Raw genomic sequence first — 19,858 nt, 5'->3', positions numbered from 1 at the left:
CATAAGACACCCCACTGTAGCTGTTCCCAGTTTGTCAGGTTAGGCTGGTGGCTCCACCCTTCTCAGTGCAGGCAGCTTTAAAGGGACTGGCTTAGAGCCTACTACTATCAGCGGCCCGCAGGAAAACTATATTTCCTAAGGTTTACTTGTGACCTTGTGCCCTGGCATGCTGTTATGCAGCACACCATGTGATTTGCAAAACCATGGATTACTGCTGCTACCAGTAATTAGTTTATGAGAATTTATTTATTTTATTTATTTATTTGTTTGTTTGTTTGTTACATTTATATAACGCCCCATAGCCGAAGCTCTCTGGGCGGTTTACAGCAATTAAAAACAATAAAAACAAATATACAAATTTAAAAACACACAAAAAAATTTAAAAACATTTTTTAAAAAAAACAATTTAAAAACACATGCTAAAATGCTTGGGAGAAGAGGAAAGTCTTGACCTGGCGCCGAAAAGATAACAGGGTTGGTACCAGGTGCACCTCGTCACAAACATCATTCCATAATTTGGGGGGCACCATTGAGAAGGCCCTCTCACTTGTTGCCATCCTACGAGCTTCCCTCGGAGTGGGCACCTGTAGGAGGGCCTTAGATGTTGAGTGTAGTGTAAAGGTGGGTTCATGAGAGGCGTTCCATCAGGTGTTGTGGTCCTAAGCCATGTAAGGCTTTATAGGTTAAAACCAGCACCTTGAATCAAGCTCGGAAACATACAGGCAGCCAATGCAAGCAGGCCAGAATCGTTTTTATATGTTCGAACTGTCTGGTCCCTGTTACCAATCTGGCCATTGCATTTTGCACAAGCTGCAGCTTCCGAACCATCTTCAAAGGCAGCCCCATGTAGAATCCATTGCAGTAATCTAACTTGGAGGTTACCAGAGTGTGGACAACTGAAGCCAGGTTATCCCTGTCCAGATAGGGGCGTAGCTGGGCCACCAACCAAAATTGGTAGAAGGCACTCCATGCCACCGAGGCTACCTGAGCCTCAAGTAACAGAGATGGTTCTAGGAGAACCCCCAAGCTACGAATCTGCTCCTTCAGGGGGAGTGTAACCCCATCCAGGACAGGTTGGACATCCACCATCCGGTCAGAAGAAGCACCCACTAGCAGCATCTCAGTCTTGTCTGGATTCAGCCTCAGTTTATTAGCCCTCATCCAGTCCATTGTTGCAGCCAGGCACTGGTTCAGCACATTGACAGCCTCACCTGAAGAAGATGAAAAGGAGAAATAGAACTGCGTGTCATCAGCATACTGATGGCAATGTACTCCAAAGCTCCGGATGACTGCACCCAATGGTTTCATGTAGATGTTGAAGAGCATGGGGGACAGAACTGACCCCTGTGGAACCCCATACTAGAGAGTCCAGGGTGCTGAGCTATGTTCCCCAAGCACCACCTTCCGGAACTGACCCACCAAGTAGGAGCAGAACCACAGCCATGCAGTCCCTCCCACTCCCAACTCAACCAGTCTTCCCAGAAGGATACCATGGTTGATGGTACCGAAAGCCGCTGAGAGATCAGTATGTGCTTTTATCAGTGAATGGTAGTTCCTCCATTCTTGCAGCCTTCAAGAATAACATAGAGGAAGGATGGGGAACCTATGGTCCTCAGGAGGTTGTTAGAGTCCATCTCCCATCATCCCTGATCACTGGTCAAGCGGGTTGGGCTGATGGGAGATGGAGTCCAACATCATCTGGAGACAACAGACTCCACATAAGAAGAGGCTGCTGGATCAGGCCAGTGACCCATCTAGTCCAGCATCCTATTTTCACAGTGGCCAACCAGATGCCAATGGGATGCACACAAACAGGACCTGAACACAAGAACACTCTCCTCTCCTGCCCTGAGTACCATGGATTTGTCTAATCCTCTTTTAAAACTATTCAAGTTGGTGGTGTCACTGCCTCTTGTGAGCACAAATTCCATAGTTTAACTATGTGCTGTGTGAAGAAGTATTTTTTTTGTCTGCCCTTTTGTCTGTCCTGAATTTTCCAACATTCAGCTTCCTTGGATGTCTATGAGTTCTAGAGTTGTGAGAGAGGGAGGAGGTGATCCCTGATTTAGAAATAATTCTAGCTCAAGTAGTTTCTGGATTTGTCTGTTTTAATTGCTGACCAGAGAATTATTTATTTATTTTCATTTCTACACTTGACTAACAGAGCATCTATACTTCACCCCTTTTTTTGTCTGTGTGACTAACTCCTCTTGTTAACTTCCCATGAAAAAGGGGCTCTGTTAAAAATTAAAATTAAAAACCCCATTTGGAAATCATATTTTTGTTGGGTGGGTGGAAAAATCTTTTCAATATTCCACCTGATATATCACATTAGACACATCGAATTGGATTGCATCAGCAATGTTGCATTACACCGCATCACCAGAGTAATGCATTGTAATGGGCTTGCAATGCAACCTGGAAAACTGGAAAGATGTACTATCCTGGGCAAAAATGCTTTTGAAATGTTAGGGTATTTCCCCACCTACAGTCAGTGAGTCATTGTGAGGGGATGAGAGTGAGCTGTTGATGACTTTGTGAAACATCCTAATATCCTCTTCCCAAAAACTTCACAGATAATTTATATGTAAATAAATCTTCTATAAATGGCAAGAGAAATGGAAGGGGAAAGTCTTCTCTGTAGGTAGAATATAGATTGCTTAAAGCCCCCAGCGCCTGAAGAACCTCAAATCAATTTTACTCAGAGCTCATATTGGATTCTGCAAAAAATTACAAAATACTCCCATGTCGTGCAATCTTTTTCTTTTCTTAACTTAATGATAAATTTGGCATGACTTGCCACTTGCTTATCTTTAACCAGATAAAAGGAAGGAGGATGTGTGCCTGTCACTGCACATTCCTCACCTATTCACCTTGTTGAAGGCCAGATTAGTAAATGCAGTGACAAGGGATGGGGAAGAATATTTGACAAAATCAAACCTGGTACCAGATCCCAACTGAATTTGCTAGTTCGCTATTCCTTTGGATCGGCACTCTTGTGGAGGGCCACAACTGTAACCAGCACGGATTTTATGCCTGCGACTGTAATCAGCAAGATTTTTTTTTCAAAATCCTCCCCCTATTTTACATTTTTTTCCATAATCAAGATGTTATGTTAACCACAGGATTGGGAAAAACACTACATGGAACACTGTGATCATTTCTTTCATGTAAGCGACCTAAAAATTATGCAATGTTTTTCCCACTGCCAAAAAAACCACATGGAACACTGATCATTCACGTAAGCGACTTAAAAATTACACATTGTTTTTCTCTGCCACCAAAAAACTATGTGGAATGCTGTCATTTACATAAGTATCTACGAAAATAATTACATAATTTTCACAACTCAAAAAAAAAACCTATGGATCAAATCACCCAAAAGCATGCACAGCAGATTGAATCGGCAAGCACCAGAGAAAGATGAAACAAAAAAAGGATGGACTGGTAAAGAAATGATGGACTATCGAACTGCATGCAGATGGGCACCATGCAGAGAACCCCATCCCTAGCGATGACTTCCATCAGCTCCAGCCAACATGACAAAAATAGGTGACAGGAGCTGTGGTCCAGCAACATTTGGAGGGCCACAGGTTCCCCATCCCTAGTTTAATAATAGGAGAGGTTTTGTCTATGAAAGTGTGTTTGTGGTCATGCCACCATTCTGATTAAATTTAATTCATCATTAAATTGTGTGGCTTAGAGGGGGTTCTGAAGAAAAAAATGCTAGCCCGTATTGTCAGATGTCGTTTCCGTCCTTCAGAACCTCCCTCTGCATGGATGTGATGTTGGTGGAATATGGAGAGGGTTCTGATGAAAGAGCGGTTCTCCCTGACAGCACCCATTATCCTCTGTGAGTGATGCATCATCACACCTAATGAGAAACACTGCTGTCATTTCCAGTTGCCATTGCTCACAGCCAGACACAAGCAGTGGTGGGGAAGGAAAGCAAATGAGGTGAATAATTTCACATCCCTTTTCACCTCTGCCTCCCCCCTTCCTCAAATTCATCCAAAAGTTCTCTTTGGAGACATTTTGGCCCAGTCCTCAGTGTTACCCAAGAGCATTGCACTGTGCACTCTCAAGTCTGGAGTTTCTTGAAAAGTGGGAGGGAGTGGAGTGGCAACAGCAAACAATCACCAGCTGGCAAGTTAATCAGCAGGTGTTGGACTGATGTTTCAGGCTAAGAGCCAAATGGCAAGAGCCCTTGTGCTCTTGTCCTTTAGCTTCTTACAAAGGCTCCTGACTCAGTTCAGGCATGGACAGGAGGAGTGGGGAAGACACACAACCTCTGTGAGGATCCACAGGAGGAAACAGCCAGTACTCTCCCTAGCAGACTCCACACTTCAGTGTTACCCAGCCATATAATGCCGTCAGAAGTTCAGGACCTGTTTACACACACACATGCACAAAAAGACTTCTGCACAGCTAGTGTAGCTTTGAAAGAGCTCCAGCATAGAGTCAGGATTTCTCAGATGGAGGAATTGTTGCTACACCTGCCTCTTCAGACTCTGGGGAAATGTAACAGTGGAGTTCACAAATCTCACATGTGTGATCATGGATGTGACTGTGGGCAAATGATACCTTTCAGTCCCCATGCCACTTCTTGTGTTGCTCCTATGTTGATAAATCAGGGCCAACCTATATATATATTACAGTAGAGTGCAGAAATAACTAGTTTATTAAGACTAGTAGTTGAAAGAACAAAGAAAGTTAAGGTTTATTGCTACAAACAAAATCATACCTGTGTTGCAGCCCTTGTGGAGCCATGAGGCTTGCTCTCACAGAGACAGTCTCTGATTCACTAGACAGGAAGAGAAGGGAGGAAGGGGAGGAGCAAAACCTGCATAAACGAACAGACACCCCCTTTTAAGAGGAAGAATAGATTGCCTTTCTGTCTGTTGCCCCCTACTGGTTCAGGTTACATGTGTTGGTGCCTTATTCCCAACACTACTAACAGAGATTCATCACATGATGGTGTTCAATTTTCAAGATAAATACTGAAATGCGACATTTTGCACTACTTGTGATGTATCTCAAGGCTGTCTCAGCTGCTCTGGGGAAACGGACTCCTCCTCCTGTGGATGGGAGCACCATTAGAAAGTAAGAATGTAGAAATAACTTCAGACTGTGGGTAAATCCACAGCCCTCTCATCTTGCTCTTGATATCTACTTTTGACATCTATGAAACTTTTGAAAAGCAAATTGCCAATGTTTCGAGGAGGCAGTGGGGGACTTCAGTTACCCCAATATCTGTTGGGAGACAAATTCTGCCAAACACGGTCCCTCCAAGAAATTCCTGACTTGTGTTGGAGATAACTTTCTCCTACAGAAAGTGGAGGAAGCAACTAGAGGCTCAGCCATCCCTGACTTAGATATGACTTAGTGGATGAAGTGACAGTTATAGAAACTCTGGGGGAAAGTGCTTTATTTGAGTTCTTGATTTTAAAGAAAGCAAAAGCTGATAGTAGCTCTGTGCATATCCTGGACTTCAGGAAAGCCGATTTTAATAAACTCAGAACAATGATAAGTAAGGTTCCATGGGAAGTGACCCTAATGAGAAAAGGAGTCCAAGATGGGTGAAAGTTTCTAAAAAAGAAAATTCTAAAGGCACAATTGCAAACAATTTCAACAAGGAAAAAAGGGTAAAGACAGCAGAAGAAGCCAATGTGGCTTCACAAAAAACCTAGAGATAACCTGAAAATAAAAATGACACATACAGGAAGTGGAAGGAAGGCCACACCATAAAGGAAGAGTACGGACAAATAGCATAGAATTGCAGGGATGCCTTCAGGAAAGGTAAACCTAACAATAAGCTGAGGTTAACGAGGGATGCTAAAAGCAACAAAAAAGCTTTCTTCAGTACATGCATAGTAAAAGACAGAGAAAAGAAATGGTGGTACAGCTACTCAATGAGGATGGCAAAATGATAACAGATGACAAAGAAAAGGCACAAGTGCTCAATTCTTACTTTGGTTCAGTCTTTTCCCAAAAGATGGTCTATGACACTTCTGGCAAATGTGAACTTGGAGGGGTAGAATTGCAGCTTGAGACTAGTAGACAAATGGTCAAGGAATACCTGAAAGAGTTCAAATCTGCATGGGCCAATGAATTGCATCCATGATTACTGAAAGAAATGGCAGAAGAATTTTCAGCACCACTGTCTATTATCTTTGTGAAATCTTGGTGGATAGGTAAAGTGCTAGCTGATTGGAGGAGGGCTAATGTTGTCCCTATCTTCAAAAAGGGCAAAAAGAAGGAGCCTGGAAACTACAGACCAGTCAGCCTGACATTGATCCCTGGGAAAATTCTGGAACAGATTATAAAGCAGGCAGTCCTTAACCACCTTGAAAACAATGCAGTGATTACTAGACGCCAACATGGATTTGTTAAGAACAAATCCTGTCAGACTAAACTCATTTTTTGATCTGGTAACCTCCCTGATAGACTGTGGAATTACTGTGGACGTAAAATATCTCAACTTCAACAAAGCTTTTGACAAAGTGCCCCATGATATGATGATTGGCAAGCTAGCTAAATGTGGGCTGGATGGAACAACTATCAGGTGAATTCACAGTACAAAGTTCTGTACCTGGGAGAAAGAAACCAAGTGCACAATTGGTGAATACTTGGCTTAGCCAGTGCCGCCGACAGCAGGTTTGGGCCCAGTGAAAAATTTTGTTCGGGCCCCCCAGCAAGGGCAGACCAGCTAAAAATCTTTACATGGGATTTGTACTGATGTGCAAAAAACCCCAAATATGTCCTGCCTGGCATACAAATGAAACGTGGACTAGGAAAAGAAAACATGTATTCTTTAAGAACATATAAAAAAAATTAAGCCTTTAAAAAAACCTTAAATTAAAATCACATATATTATATTAAACAAAAAAACAAATATGTCCTGCTGATACACAAATGAAACCTGGAATACAAAAAGAAAACATTTATTCTTGATGTATTGTTATGTTCATTGTCTTTTGTAAGCCGCCTTGAGGGCCTTTTGGCCAGAAGGCAGGGTATAAATTTAATAAATTAAATAAATAAATAAATAAATAAATAAATAAATAAAAGAACATATAAAAATAAAAATTTAAAGAACATATTAAAAAACTTAAATCAAAATCACATATATCACATTATTATAATTCACATTGCAGAAAATACTCGCAAAATGCAACCTCGCAAGTTGCAACTTTTTGCAAATTGCAATACTCACATAATGCAATTTAAAATTAACTACTCACAAAATGAAACTGCTTTTTGTTTTTCACTAGAATGTTAAATTTTACATGTTTATAATTTTATGAGATCTTGTTTATTTGAAAATTAAGAGAAAATACAGTTAGAAATATTTTTTAAAATAAATTGTATTTTTTTTGCAAAATATATACGTAGGCTTGTATACCCTGGGGCATGTATATGATTGCTATAACCATTATGCAAGGCTGCCTTATTGCTTTTATATGTATAAGTGCCTTTAGGAGGGTAAGATTTAATAGTTAAGCTCATAATGTTGTCTTCTGTAGCTTGGACACCTGCCAGAGAACTAGTTTGTTAGAAGATGAGGTTGCGGAACAGTCAATGTCTCTCAGCTGGGCCTTATTTATGAGTAGGCTAGATGTAGCCTCAAGAACACCTCTTTGAAGCTCATCTAGATAGCCACTAACAAGCTGCATGTGCTGAGAACCGGTAGCACATGTGATAGGAGGCTGGTAGGGAGGGAAAGGACCGCTTGATGTACAGTAGCCTTGGCACTGATCCAGTTAGCTCTAATGAGCTACATGTGCCAAGGATGGGCTGCACATGCTGATTAACAGTAGGGCACGCGCCATGGAAAGAGTAGCATAGAGAGGTCAAGATGTGCTTTGGCACCAGACCTGTGTCCTCTCATGTAAATAGGGTGATCCATCAGGTGCCTTGACACCCCAGATCAAGGGACGGGGATACTTCAAAGATAGTGAGATAGTAGCCATTGTCTATTAGGCATAGGGCAGCTTTGATGCCTAGTCTGATTAATGACGGACCCTGTCCAGATGTGCCAATTTGATGTTAGATATAGCTAATGATGCATTCCGTCATTGTGTATGCCTTGCCAAGATTTTCTCTATAAAAGGTGCCTGTGCCATGAGCTCAGGGTGCAGACCTTAACGCCTGTATGTGAGAGACCTTGGGTCTGTTCCGCTGGGTAGGCATGCCTGATATGTACCCAATAAAGCTTTCTCCTTTGTGAGTAAACTGTGAGTCTGCCTCATTGTTCTCCTTGATACCGACCCTAAAATATTTGGAAGCCCACGGCCGGGGCAATACATTTGGCGCAGCGAGCAGGGTCAAGGCCAATGTGGAGGTTCAGGGGGATGGAGGTTCCTGTGGAAGCCGATTTGGGGAATTGGCTCCCAGGGTGGCCACCGCATGGGATGTGGAATCCAGTGGCCAAACAGTTGGCCTCTTTAGGGGGGCCAGTGACATGGCCAGAGGTAGAAACAAACTGCACTCGGGTGTGCAGCCCCTCTGACATGGCTTTTGCCGACAGTACTGCAAGCTGTGGGGCAAAGGGAAATAGCAGGGTACAACCCCTGGGGCCAATACCAGGGCCAGAAGCACAGGAAGACTGCACACCAGCTAGGAAGAAGAGCAGGGCACAGAGCCTGTGGTGTAGAGTGGGTGTTGGTGTGAAGAACTGACTCCCGGGTGGACCACAGCCTGAAATGTGGAGCCTGGGGGCAAAGCAATTAGCAGACCAGGGAGGGCCAATGCCATGGCCAGAAGTACAGGAAGACCGCACACCAGCTAGTAGAAGGAGCAGGGTACGGAACCTATGGTGTAGAGCTGAAAAATGGGCAGGAAGGCTAATTCACCGAGCCCAGAAGAAATGCCCAACGTGCACCAAAGTGCGTAGCATTATTAACTCTCCCAGCTGGAACCCCCAAGTTGAAGAACGGGAAGAGGGTGAGAGCCAGGGAGAAGACGGGGTGGTTGTGTCTGAAGAAGGGGAGGAAGCCCCATATGAGGAGATGGGAGCCCTGCCGGAACCCTGGCAGCAAAGGGGAGAGATATTTGAGAGCCTCTCTGAAGAGGAAGAGACCCGCTGTGAGGTGGCAGCCTTATCTGTGCAGCTACGGCAAGAGATCAAAAGTGACCCAGACGTCCAGTTGCAGAGCACCCAGACTGGGGTGGTTGAAGAGGCCCAGATGGTGAATGAGCAGCTGGAGAGGGTGGACTGCGAAGAGTTGCCGTCAGTAACGGAGGAAGAAGAAGAAGCTGTGAGTATGCCAGAGCCTGCTAGGGGGGAGGACTGCGGAGAGCTGGAAGCAAACCCCCTAAATTTAAGGAAACACAGGCTGATAAAGGAAGAAACTTTAGAGCAAGCTAAAGTAGGGGCTGAAGAGGGGATGCTGCCGATGAATTCCTCTGCTCCGTGCGAGAAAATACAGGAGAAGGAATGTGTGGGAGATGGGCAGCTGCTGCCGGATCTCTTCACTCTGTGTGCTAGAGAGACAGAGCAGGGAGAGGGGGGGCATGCCCACCAGATCTTTGCGTTCTGTGTGCTCCTGTTACAGAGACAGTGCTGAAAGAGAAGCCCTTCATTCCCTTGTGCCGGCCGTGGAAGAGGTAAAGCTGGAAGTGTGTGTGCAAGAAGAGCTGCTGTCAACAGATGTCTTCACCCCGTGTGTGCAAGCGGTGAAAGGGAAGAAGCAGGTGGGAGTTCAAGTCCAGGCGGAGCTCCCAGTGCCTGCAAAGATGAGTGAGTTAAAATCCCCCAGTGACATCGCCCCTGGGATGCGCCATGATGATCCCATAAAGGGAGAAGCAATTCCTATGGTGGGGGCAGTCCCTGGGCACATTCCAACAGTAACAAGCACCCAGCGCCCTGTGAAGGTTGAAAGGCACAGGGAGGGTTGTCTACATTTGTTTGAGCCCCTGATTTATTGTGGAAAAGGGCAAAAGCAATTTCTCGCTGCCAACCTGGGAGGGTTGGGCCAGCTAATTGCAAAGAAGATTCCCCCCCCCCCATAAGGACTCGTGGGAGGACGCTTGCAGCAGGGAGCGGCCGTTGCCTACCAGCCAGAAGACCAAACCCTCTCTTGGGAAGAAGAGCAAGGTCAGCCGAGTCAGGGGGCTGAATGGTGTGCTGTTTGGGCGGTGATCACAGGTGAGACAAGATTGCCCCTGCATATCTACATAAGCCCCTGGGTAGAGATTAAAGAAGTCACCATGTGGATAGCTAAGGGACAAGTCCAAGGATGGGCTCCCCACGGGCAATCAGTCTGGGGAGCAGACACGTGGCAAAACATATGCACCACAGCCAGTCCGAGTAGGGTGCATGTGGACCATATAGATGGGGTGGAGGCAGCCCTGGCAAACTGGGCTAGCACAAAGTGCTGGCACCAGGGGGTGGGCCCCACCTGGGGACAGGCCACACAGAAGAATTTGCCCATTATGCAGGACGCAGAAGATTGCCCCATGCATAAAATATCAGGACAAAGTTGGGGCCATATAGCCCACGGAGGTAAGCCAGGATCAGTATGGCAAAGTGGCATTGGGCCCATGCCCAAGAACCAAAGAGCCCGCTATGCTCTAATATGTGTAAACACCTACAGTGGAGCAGGTCAGGCTTTCCCTTATGCTCAAGCAACCCAGCAGACTATCCTCAGAGACTTGGAAGTGCTGAACAGCATGCACGGCACTCTGCAAGAGAGCCAGAGCGACAATGACACCCATTTCAAGGGAAAAGTAAAGAAATGGGCAGAAGAGAAAGGGGTGGCTTGGTTCTACCCTCCAAGAGCAGCCGCCCTAATCGAAAGAACCAGCGGTCCGAAACAGCAAATCAAACTGCTGACAGTCAGGTCGGATTGGAAGCACTGGAAAGGAAGAAACCTGGAAGAAGCCAGCCATCTACTCAGTCAGAGAGGGCTCCTGGAGGGAGGGTCACCCATGGAGCGGCTTGTGAATCCTCCTTCGCTTCAGGAAGCAGGGGGGCACGTGTGGGTGCAGCTGCTGGAAGTTGTTGGCTTAACAGCAGAAGAGGTACTGTATCAAGGCTCGGGAAATACCTATTCCCCTTCAAATGCTCCCTGTACACTGTCTGTATCGCAGACAATGGAGTGGGACAGAGATATTATAATAGCCATTTCAGGCATGTTAGTAATGTTTCTTGTGTCCTTTGTGTGGGGGTATTTAAACCTAGATTCCTGGATGGCCTCTTTAAGAGAAGACCTGTTGCGTGCTGCCAAGGAAACACAGCTGTTCCTGGAGAGGAATCCTGGCACCCTGCCTGTGGCCACAGAAATCAGCTTGAACTGGAACCTCCTGAAACCCACCATGGGGAAGAGCCATGTGGGCAAGCACATGTTCTGGGGGGTGGGAAGTTATGCACATGGGACTGTGTGCTGTTTTGCTGTAAGAATTATTCTGATGTGCTCCAAACTGCCTTTGGAAAATGCTGTAACTTGTGTTCAATATTGCCTTTGGAAAGTGCTGAAATGCTGTAAGCTGCCTGCAGCCCCAAGACACAAAAGCCATGCAGTCTGGGGGTGGAGGTGGGCTATGCATATGAAACTGTATGCTGGTTTGTGAGTAAGAATTTTCTTAATGCTGGCAGTGTTGCTATGTAAAATGTATATGTAACCGTGTGAGATAAGAGTGTTTCCTCGATGATTTTAGCATTGTCTTTTAAAAAAGGCTGCTGAATGCTTACGATTTATTATGGTGTGTCTGTTAGTATGTGGGAGTGTGTATAGTTGGTTGGGGGGAGGAAGAGAATTACAGAAGGCCTCCTGTTACAATATATCTGTCCATGATGTTAACCTTTTGCTTTCCTTCTGTAGTTAAGGCAAACTCCTGTTGTTGATAATGTACTGTTTAAAGCAATAGTCCCTGCTCCCTTTGATGGTCAGTAGGGCAAAGAAAACCCGGCCCCCTCTGGGGGTAAGAAGAGTTTTGTGACGCGTAGATGCGACTGTTCCTGACCACATCTCTAAAGGGGTGGAATGTATACCCTGGGGCATGTATGTGATTGCTATAACCATTATGCAAGGCTGCCTTATTGCTTTTATATGTATAAGTGCCTTTAGGAGGGTAAGATTTAATAGTTAAGCTCATAATGTTGTCTTCTGTAGCTTGGACACCTGCCAGAGAACTAGTTTGTTAGAAGATGAGGTTGCGGAACAGTCAATGTCCCTCAGCTGGGCCTTATCTATGAGTAGGCTAGATGTAGCCTCAAGAACACCTCTTTGAAGCTCATCTAATAGCCACTAACAAGCTGCATGTGCTGAGAACCGGTAGCACATGTGATAGGAGGCTGGGAGGGAGGGAAAGGACCGTTTGATGTACAGTAGCCTTGGCACTGATCCAGTTAGCTCTAATGAGCTACATGTGCCAAGGATGGGCTGCACGTGCTGATTAACAGTAGGGCACGTGCCATGGAAAGAGTAGCATAGAGAGGTCAAGATGTGCTTTGGCACCAGACCTGTGTCCTCTCATGTAAATAGGGTGATCCATCAGGTGCCTTGACACCCCAGATCAAGGGACGGGGATACTTCAAAGATAGTGAGATAGTAGCCATTGTCTATTAGGCATAGGGCAGCTTTGATGCCTAGTCTGATTAATGACGGACCCTGTCCAGATGTGCCAATTTGATGTTAGATATAGCTAATGATGCATTCCGTCATTGTGTATGCCTTGCCAAGATTTTCTCTATAAAAGGTGCCTGTGCCATGAGCTCAGGGTGCAGACCTTAACGCCTGTATGTGAGAGACCTTGGGTCTGTTCCGCTGGGTAGGCATGCCTGATATGTACCCAATAAAGCTTTCTCCTTTGTGAGTAAACCGTGAGTCTGCCTCATTGTTCTCCTTGATACCGACCCTAAAATATTTGGAAGCCCACGGCCGAGGCAATACAAGGCTTTTGTAATTAAAGAATAACTAAAAAATTTAAAATATATACTTTATCATAATAAAATAAAATTGTACCAAAAATTCCCAAATTGCAACTTTATTCATAAAAAGCTACATTTTTAAAACAATTGTTTCAGGAAAGTTGCATTTTGCGAAATTTACTGTATCATATTTATATAAGTGGAGCTTTACAAGCTTTGAGATTTGCAAATAAATAAATTTCAGAGAAATCACATTTTCTCGCTGATTCAGCCTCAACTGACAGTAAACCTAAATCTGCCAATTAGTTTTGGGGCATTGTAGACTTTCTTTTATTCTAGAAAGACAACTGAAAGAGGGTTCTGCTTGAGCCACTGTTACTGATATGGTGCAGAACAACCTTAAACCAACAACTATGTTTGGAAAAAGAATTTCAAGTTTTAATTGTCTTAGTTTATTCAAAAAGTTTATTGGTGAAATAATTTTTTCTTGCAAATTTGGTTTACCGATTTTACAATGGATGTCAAAAACAGTAGACAAATATTGATACTACCAAGAAAGATGAAAACATATGCAACTTAGTTGGGGGCCTCGGGGGCCCTTCCAGACCACCAGGCCCCAGTAATTTATACTGGTTTCCCCCCCTCTCGTGGGCTCTGGGCTCAGCGACACTACATGTGGAATTGTTGTTCACAAGCTGAATATGAGCCAATAATGCGATGTGGCTGCAAAAAGGGCAAATGCTATTTAGACTGCATTGTATTTTTTCCAAATTGCATGAAGTACTAGTTTCCCTCTATTCAGCACTGGTTAGGCCTCATCTTGAGTACTGTGTCCAGTTCCAGACACAACACTTTAAGAAGGATGCAGACAAACTGGAACAGATTCAGAGGAGGGCAACAAGGACAATCAGGGGACTGGAAACAAAACTATTGTGAGGAGAGACTGAAAGAACTGGGCATGGTTAGCCTTGAGGAGAAAAGACTGAAGGAAGATATGATAGCATTCTTCAAGTACTTGAGAGGTTGTCACACAGAGGAGGGCCAGGATCTCTTCTCAGTCATCCTAGAGTGCAGGACACAGAATTATGGACTCAAGTTACAGAAAGCCAGATTTTGACTGAACATCAGGAAAAACTTCCTAGAGCACTACATCAATGGAATCAATGACCTAGGGTGGTGGTGGGCTCTGCAACACTGGAGGCATTAAAAAGTTTTGCTTTAACTTTATTCCTGCATTGAGCAGGGGTTGGACTCTATGGCCTTATAGCCCCCTTCCAACTCTACTATGCTATGATTCTATGTGCCATATCACAAAGCTGCAGACTAAACTCTACCTTAACCAGCCTATTCATTAACACTTTTCTCTCTGACCCATTGTACACCAATTGTTTCTTCCTCACTTCCTCACCCTAACCCATTCTTCCCTTTCAGTTGGGCTCCTGGTTGTTTCTCCAGGCTGCTAGTTCTACCTGGTTTCCCCCATTCATCCACAATGTCTTGGCTCCCAGCAACAGATTCAGAATCAGAACTTGCCAATGGTTTTAATCCCCAGGTTAGCACACAACTGGAACCTAGATCAGATTACAGTTCACACAGAGTTAAGATCACTTCAGGGCACTAATTGCCATGGTTGCATAGGTGAAGACATTGTCTCAACACTTGACATGTCCCCTAATGAAAGACGGGCAGGCATAACTACTTCTACAGGACTTGTCTCCCTGTTCAGGACTGGGCAAACAAACAGGCATTCCTATGAGTAGGCTGGTTAACAGGCTTAGTTTGTTCACCTCTGTACAGACTCCAGAGTGTCCATGGTGACATAGGTGGAGATGACTCAGCCAGATCATCACCTGTCTCCACCTCCTCTCCTGCACTGGAGGCAGGTCTGAAACAGGAGGGTGGCCAGGAGGTGCCACGACCACTGTAGGCAGGCTAAATAAGCAGGGTGACAACTCAACTGCATCATCTTCATTGTGTGACACCTTCGGGGAGGGGCTCTCAACCAGCAGATCATTTGGTATCCTCATCTCCCAGACAACTGGGGCCCTCCCCTGGATCTCAGATCTCCTCCTCCTTACCTCCAGCCAAGAGTTCTCCATGGGGCATGATCCCATTGTGCACCAAATCCTGCCCTCTGCATAGATTGGCATAAACCTAAGTAGCTATCTCAGGAGGGACAGAACAGGTAAAATCCCAACTGATGCTTTCTTAGAAATAAGTTCTATTGGAGTCAATGGCCAAGCCAACACATAGTGTAGGATAGATTCATTGCATCTACTAGTACCATGTCAGGTACTATCGTATAGCTGAGTGTATCATCTAGTCCTGCCCAGGTGTCACTCAAAAAATGTGAACTACATTAAAGTAGCAGCTAATGGTTTCCTCTTTTTTCCTTTATGGACATCCACAGAGGAAGTCAATCTGTAATATACACAATTTAACTAAATTAAATTCTAGTTAGCATCTGGGATCCTCTCAATAATTGCCTTTATATTTCTGAGGAGCCACAAACTGGTGCCAGTAATAGACACATAAAGATTTTAATAGGTAAATAAATTAGGAACTGCATTTCAGCTGTTTCCAAAACATGGTTTAACAGAGCAATTAGTAATTAGGTGTCTGACTTTAATGAAGAAAATTTTGCAATCATTAAGATTCTCAAGGAAGACATTTATACCATCAGTAATGTTTATTTACTCTCAAATGCATTAACTCAGCACCACAGCTAAGTTCCCATCTCCACATTTGCACGATGTAAATCTTTAAACAGTGGGAAATTCCCACCAACATTATAAAGTGATTATTGTACTGCCTAATTTCTCTTTAAACATTATGACTTGGATATGAAACTACTGAGACTTATCTAGACCAGGGGTTGGGAGACTTTTTTTCTATGAAGGACCATTTATGCATAGGGGGGAAAAATCAGTCTGGAGACACAGCCAATGATGGACAGAGCCAGATCAAAATGGGTGGAGTTGGTAGTGTTGCAGAATACTCTGTACCTCCTCATCTCTAGACCAATAAATCTCAGGCCACAGACAATGGTGAGTAGAGCCAGGGCAAAAAGTGGGAAGAGTTTGCAGTATTGTAGAATTCTCTCTCTCTCTCTGAATTGCTCCATCTCTAGACCATTGGTCTTCAACTGAAGGGTCAGAACCTTAAACTGGGTTGCAGAACATCCTAAAATGGATCACAGGAGGGACATAACCACTATTTTATTTTATTTCTACTAATTTATTTCTTCTGCCCTAGGAGAGGATAAAGTAGAAATAGTGGACATGGAGACAGGGTGGGGGAAGCAAAGATATAGACTTGCAATCTATAAAATTAAATGTTTATTTCCTCAGGTTACAGTCTTGTATTTGCATTTGTATTGTATTTTACAGCTTTTTGCTGGAGTAATCCTGAGAGGGTGTTCTACAAATATTCTAAATAAATGCATTTCCTCTACTGTTGCTGCTCTTCAAGGTTAAGCTGACATAAGGGAGCCTCAACTGGAGAACAGGCCCTTCAGGTTTCAAATGAACTATGGCCACCCACAGGACCAAGCTGTTCCTGGCATCAGTCATGATAGAAAGCATTTGCAAGACAACCCAAATAGGGAAAAGACAATAGCTCAGGGGTTGAGCACACACTTTGCATTTAAAAGGTCTCCAATTCAATCCCTTGTACCTCCAGTTAAAAGAAGATGAGGTAAGCACGTGGACCATGAAAGTCTGCTGCCCAAATCCTTGAAGACTGTCTGCCAGTCAGGGGGTTTGACCCTTTTTCAACCCGAGGGTCACATTCGATCATGGAGAACCTTCTGGGGGCCGCATGCCAGCAGCAGGCAAGGCCAGAGGCTAATGGGGGGGGGCAATGGATGTGATTCTTGCCATTATATAGTAAGCTACCTTCCAGCTGTACAAAAACCAAACATTTCTAAACACACACATATGCTCCTCTGCATCTTCCATTCAAGCAAGCAAAAGGCAGCTTAATGACAGATCCCAGGCAGGAAAATGAACTTAGGAAGTGTATGAAGCATAGTTGGTGAAGGGTACAGCCTAGGAAAAGGACCAAGGGCCAGATACCAGGCCTGAAGGTAGGGTTGCCATATTCCAGTTCCACAAATCCGGGCAGGCCAATTTGCATATTATGCAAATAGTTGCATATTATTTGTATATTATGCTAATTATTTGCATATTAATATTTGGATTGTCCAGTTGTTTTGTTTTTGTGCCTAGGAATTACCACCAAAAACTGGGGAAAGATGTGAGAAATCTTTTTTTAAAAAAGCAACATTTTCAGCCTTAAATGCCTAGAGTCTAGTTTCCAACACTATGGAATATTTATTGATTGATTAAGAGGATTTATATCCTGCCCTTCTGCTGTTAAAAACAGAGCTCAGGACAGCTTACAAATATAATAAAAACAATAAAAATACACAGTCAATATAAAAACATAATAAAAACACAAAATAGCAACAAACATAAAGTAAGTCAGGGCAGAAGTACAGTTAACCATTACATATACGATATATTTCAGAGATGTGGTGGGTGGAGAAAAACAAGAAGCCAAAATGTTAGGAAAAGGAGTCTTTCACACCACATGCTCAGTTCTAAATACTGTTGCAGCAAGTTTTACAAGTTCCTCCAGTATTCCACTGGTGCACACACTCAGACATTCAAAGTATCTGTATGTTTCTTAGGTTTTATAAAAGCAGAGCTTTGCTTAACTCAAAATTTCTTCTCCCTTTGATCAACCACATCTACACAGGTTCCGCCTCCCTACTCAAAATGAAACTGAGCCTTGAAGTGTGCAACAACCCCACACATACCTTGCTAATTAGATTACCAATGCCAGGATGTCTGTCTTATTGACTACTCTCCTGCCCCCCCCACCAGGCATCATGAAAGACCCAGTCCTGGATGTGAAAGTTGGACAGTGAAAAAAGCAGATAAGAGAAATATCCACTCATTTGAAATGTGGTGCTGGAGGAGAGCTTTGCGCATATCATGGACTGTGAAAAAGACAAATAATTGGGTGTTAGAACAAATTAAAACAGAACTATCACTAGAAGCTAAAATGATGAAACTGAGGCTATCATACTTTGGACACATCATGAGAAGACATGATTCACTAGCAAACACAATAATGCTGGGAAAAACAGAAGGGAGTAGAAAAAGAGGAAGACCAAACAAGAGATGGATTGATTCCATAAAGGAAGCCACAGACCTGAACTTACAAGATCTGAACAGAGTGGTACATGACAGATGATCTTGGAGGTCGCTGATTCATAGGGTCGCCATAAGTCATAGTCGACTTGAAGGCACATAACAACAACAACCTCTTCAAAGTACTGATAAGCCTCTTGTTTTAATTAAAATAATAATTATAAATTCTTGCTCTTATCACTAATGGGAGTTAATTATCTTGCATATGCCCATAGTACATTTTCAGATACTTTCAGACCCTCAGCAATTTTCAAGTGGTCTATGTAGAAGAAAAGTTTAGGAACCCCTGGTATAAGACATCTGCTTATGTCCCTATGCTGCTCTCTCCTCTCATTTAGGTGCCTGGGATGCATGAGTGTGGACATACCTCCTTACAATTATGTAAAGTGATTCTTAATAATAAGTCTCCAGACACAAAGTTACATAGGTATTTATCAGTTGTTTAGTAGAAAATTCAGAAGTGCAGAGTCCCTTCATGATAGTTGCAGCCACATACACCCTTTCTTGCTCCTGGATTAAGAATGAGATCTTTGTTAATGCATTCTCTCACAACAACAAACATCTCTAGGAGCCAATCAGCATGTAAGTGGATAGCGTTAGCAACTGAGAAGAGTCTTCTCAGTGGCTGACTCACCTCCTTTCACCCTGATTGGCTCCAATCAGCAGGAAAGGCAAGAAAGCATATTAGAAGACTCTTCTCAGTGACTAACACACTCCCTTTTCATGCTGATTGTAGGATGCTTGGAGACATAGGGACCCTGCTCCCAAAAAAGCAGAGAGACTAAGACCCCCTGGGTGACTACACTCCTGGTGCTTATAGACATGACCATAAAATATTTTGTGATGTGCAAGTTCGATACGACATTATTTATTAAGTGTGCTTAGAATCACACTGATGGCATTCCCAAATATGTACTTTCACACAGACTTTGGTTTTCCATAACACAATGTTCGTCCAAGCCTCCACACTTGGGGGGGGCACTACTTGCACACCCCTTCCATAAGCACGTCAAAGTTGGATACACACCTGAACCAAGACCCAGACAACAGGGCACTCAAAACAAAAAGGTAATTACAGTGTCTGAGTAGATCTTGTACAGTGGTTATACTGACTGGGCAGCCACTGTCCTTCATATTTTACAAAATACTTTTTCCTATACAAAGATTAAATTTCTGTGTATGAAAAAGTAATATATGAAGTGGTCTCAATAGTGAGAAAAGTAAACAAGTGAATGGTGATCCAAATGTTTTTCATTCTCACGTTATGAAGCTAGCTGCCAGATGTTGTATCACCTTCCCTATGCATGCAGCGTAGACTGAAAAAACAGCACCCAAGCCACCATTCAATACGTGCACATGTTCTTTCCAACATGAATCTACAGGTCTTAAAAAGTAATGTGTGACAAAGTTCTCAAACACCTTATAACATGCCTCAGACATGGTCTCTCATTCTACCAGCATGCCTTCACACCATCACTTTGCCAAAACATAAGGATAGGTAAATTGCTTTTAGGGAGGTTCACAATTATGATTTCCTATTTATTTAATCTAAAAATATTTAAAATACATAAAAACAGCCAGGGGAAGGTATTGGAGAAATATAAAATAAATACAAATAAAAAAAGTGGGGGAAGTGAAGAGACCTTAAATGTGCTACTCACCATCTCTCAGCCTATCCCCCCTCAGGATGAAAACAATGGAGAACCATGACCACCCTCAGAAAGAAGGGCACACTTAAAATGTAGAGGAAAAAATCATCTACAAC

General features: G+C 43.5%; 1 protein-coding gene and 1 long non-coding RNA gene across 2 annotated transcripts in view; one reads left to right on the top strand and one right to left on the bottom strand.

Annotated features, from left to right (window-relative positions):
• Nucleotides 1-4,804, bottom strand: part of LOC133371839 (uncharacterized) — a 66,659-nt gene extending 61,855 nt beyond the window's left edge. The window contains exon 1 of the long non-coding RNA XR_009759397.1: nucleotides 4,745-4,804. This is a non-coding gene — a long non-coding RNA (uncharacterized LOC133371839). The remainder of the gene's footprint in view (nucleotides 1-4,744) is intronic.
• Nucleotides 4,805-9,882: 5,078 nt separating this feature from the next.
• LOC133371813 (uncharacterized) lies at nucleotides 9,883-12,792 on the top strand. The gene is made up of 2 exons (XM_061599646.1): nucleotides 9,883-11,025; nucleotides 11,186-12,792. The coding sequence occupies exons 1-2, from the start codon at nucleotides 10,213-10,215 to the stop codon at nucleotides 11,204-11,206; spliced, it is 834 nt and encodes a 277-aa protein (XP_061455630.1). The 5' UTR covers nucleotides 9,883-10,212; the 3' UTR covers nucleotides 11,207-12,792.
• The last annotated feature ends 7,066 nt before the right edge of the window (nucleotides 12,793-19,858 follow it).

This window comes from Rhineura floridana, chromosome 17 (genome assembly GCF_030035675.1).
Source record: "Rhineura floridana isolate rRhiFlo1 chromosome 17, rRhiFlo1.hap2, whole genome shotgun sequence".
Taxonomy (NCBI): domain Eukaryota; kingdom Metazoa; phylum Chordata; class Lepidosauria; order Squamata; family Rhineuridae; genus Rhineura; species Rhineura floridana.
The sequence above is the reverse complement of the archived record's forward strand: the minus strand, read 5'-3'. Positions and strand labels throughout refer to the sequence as shown.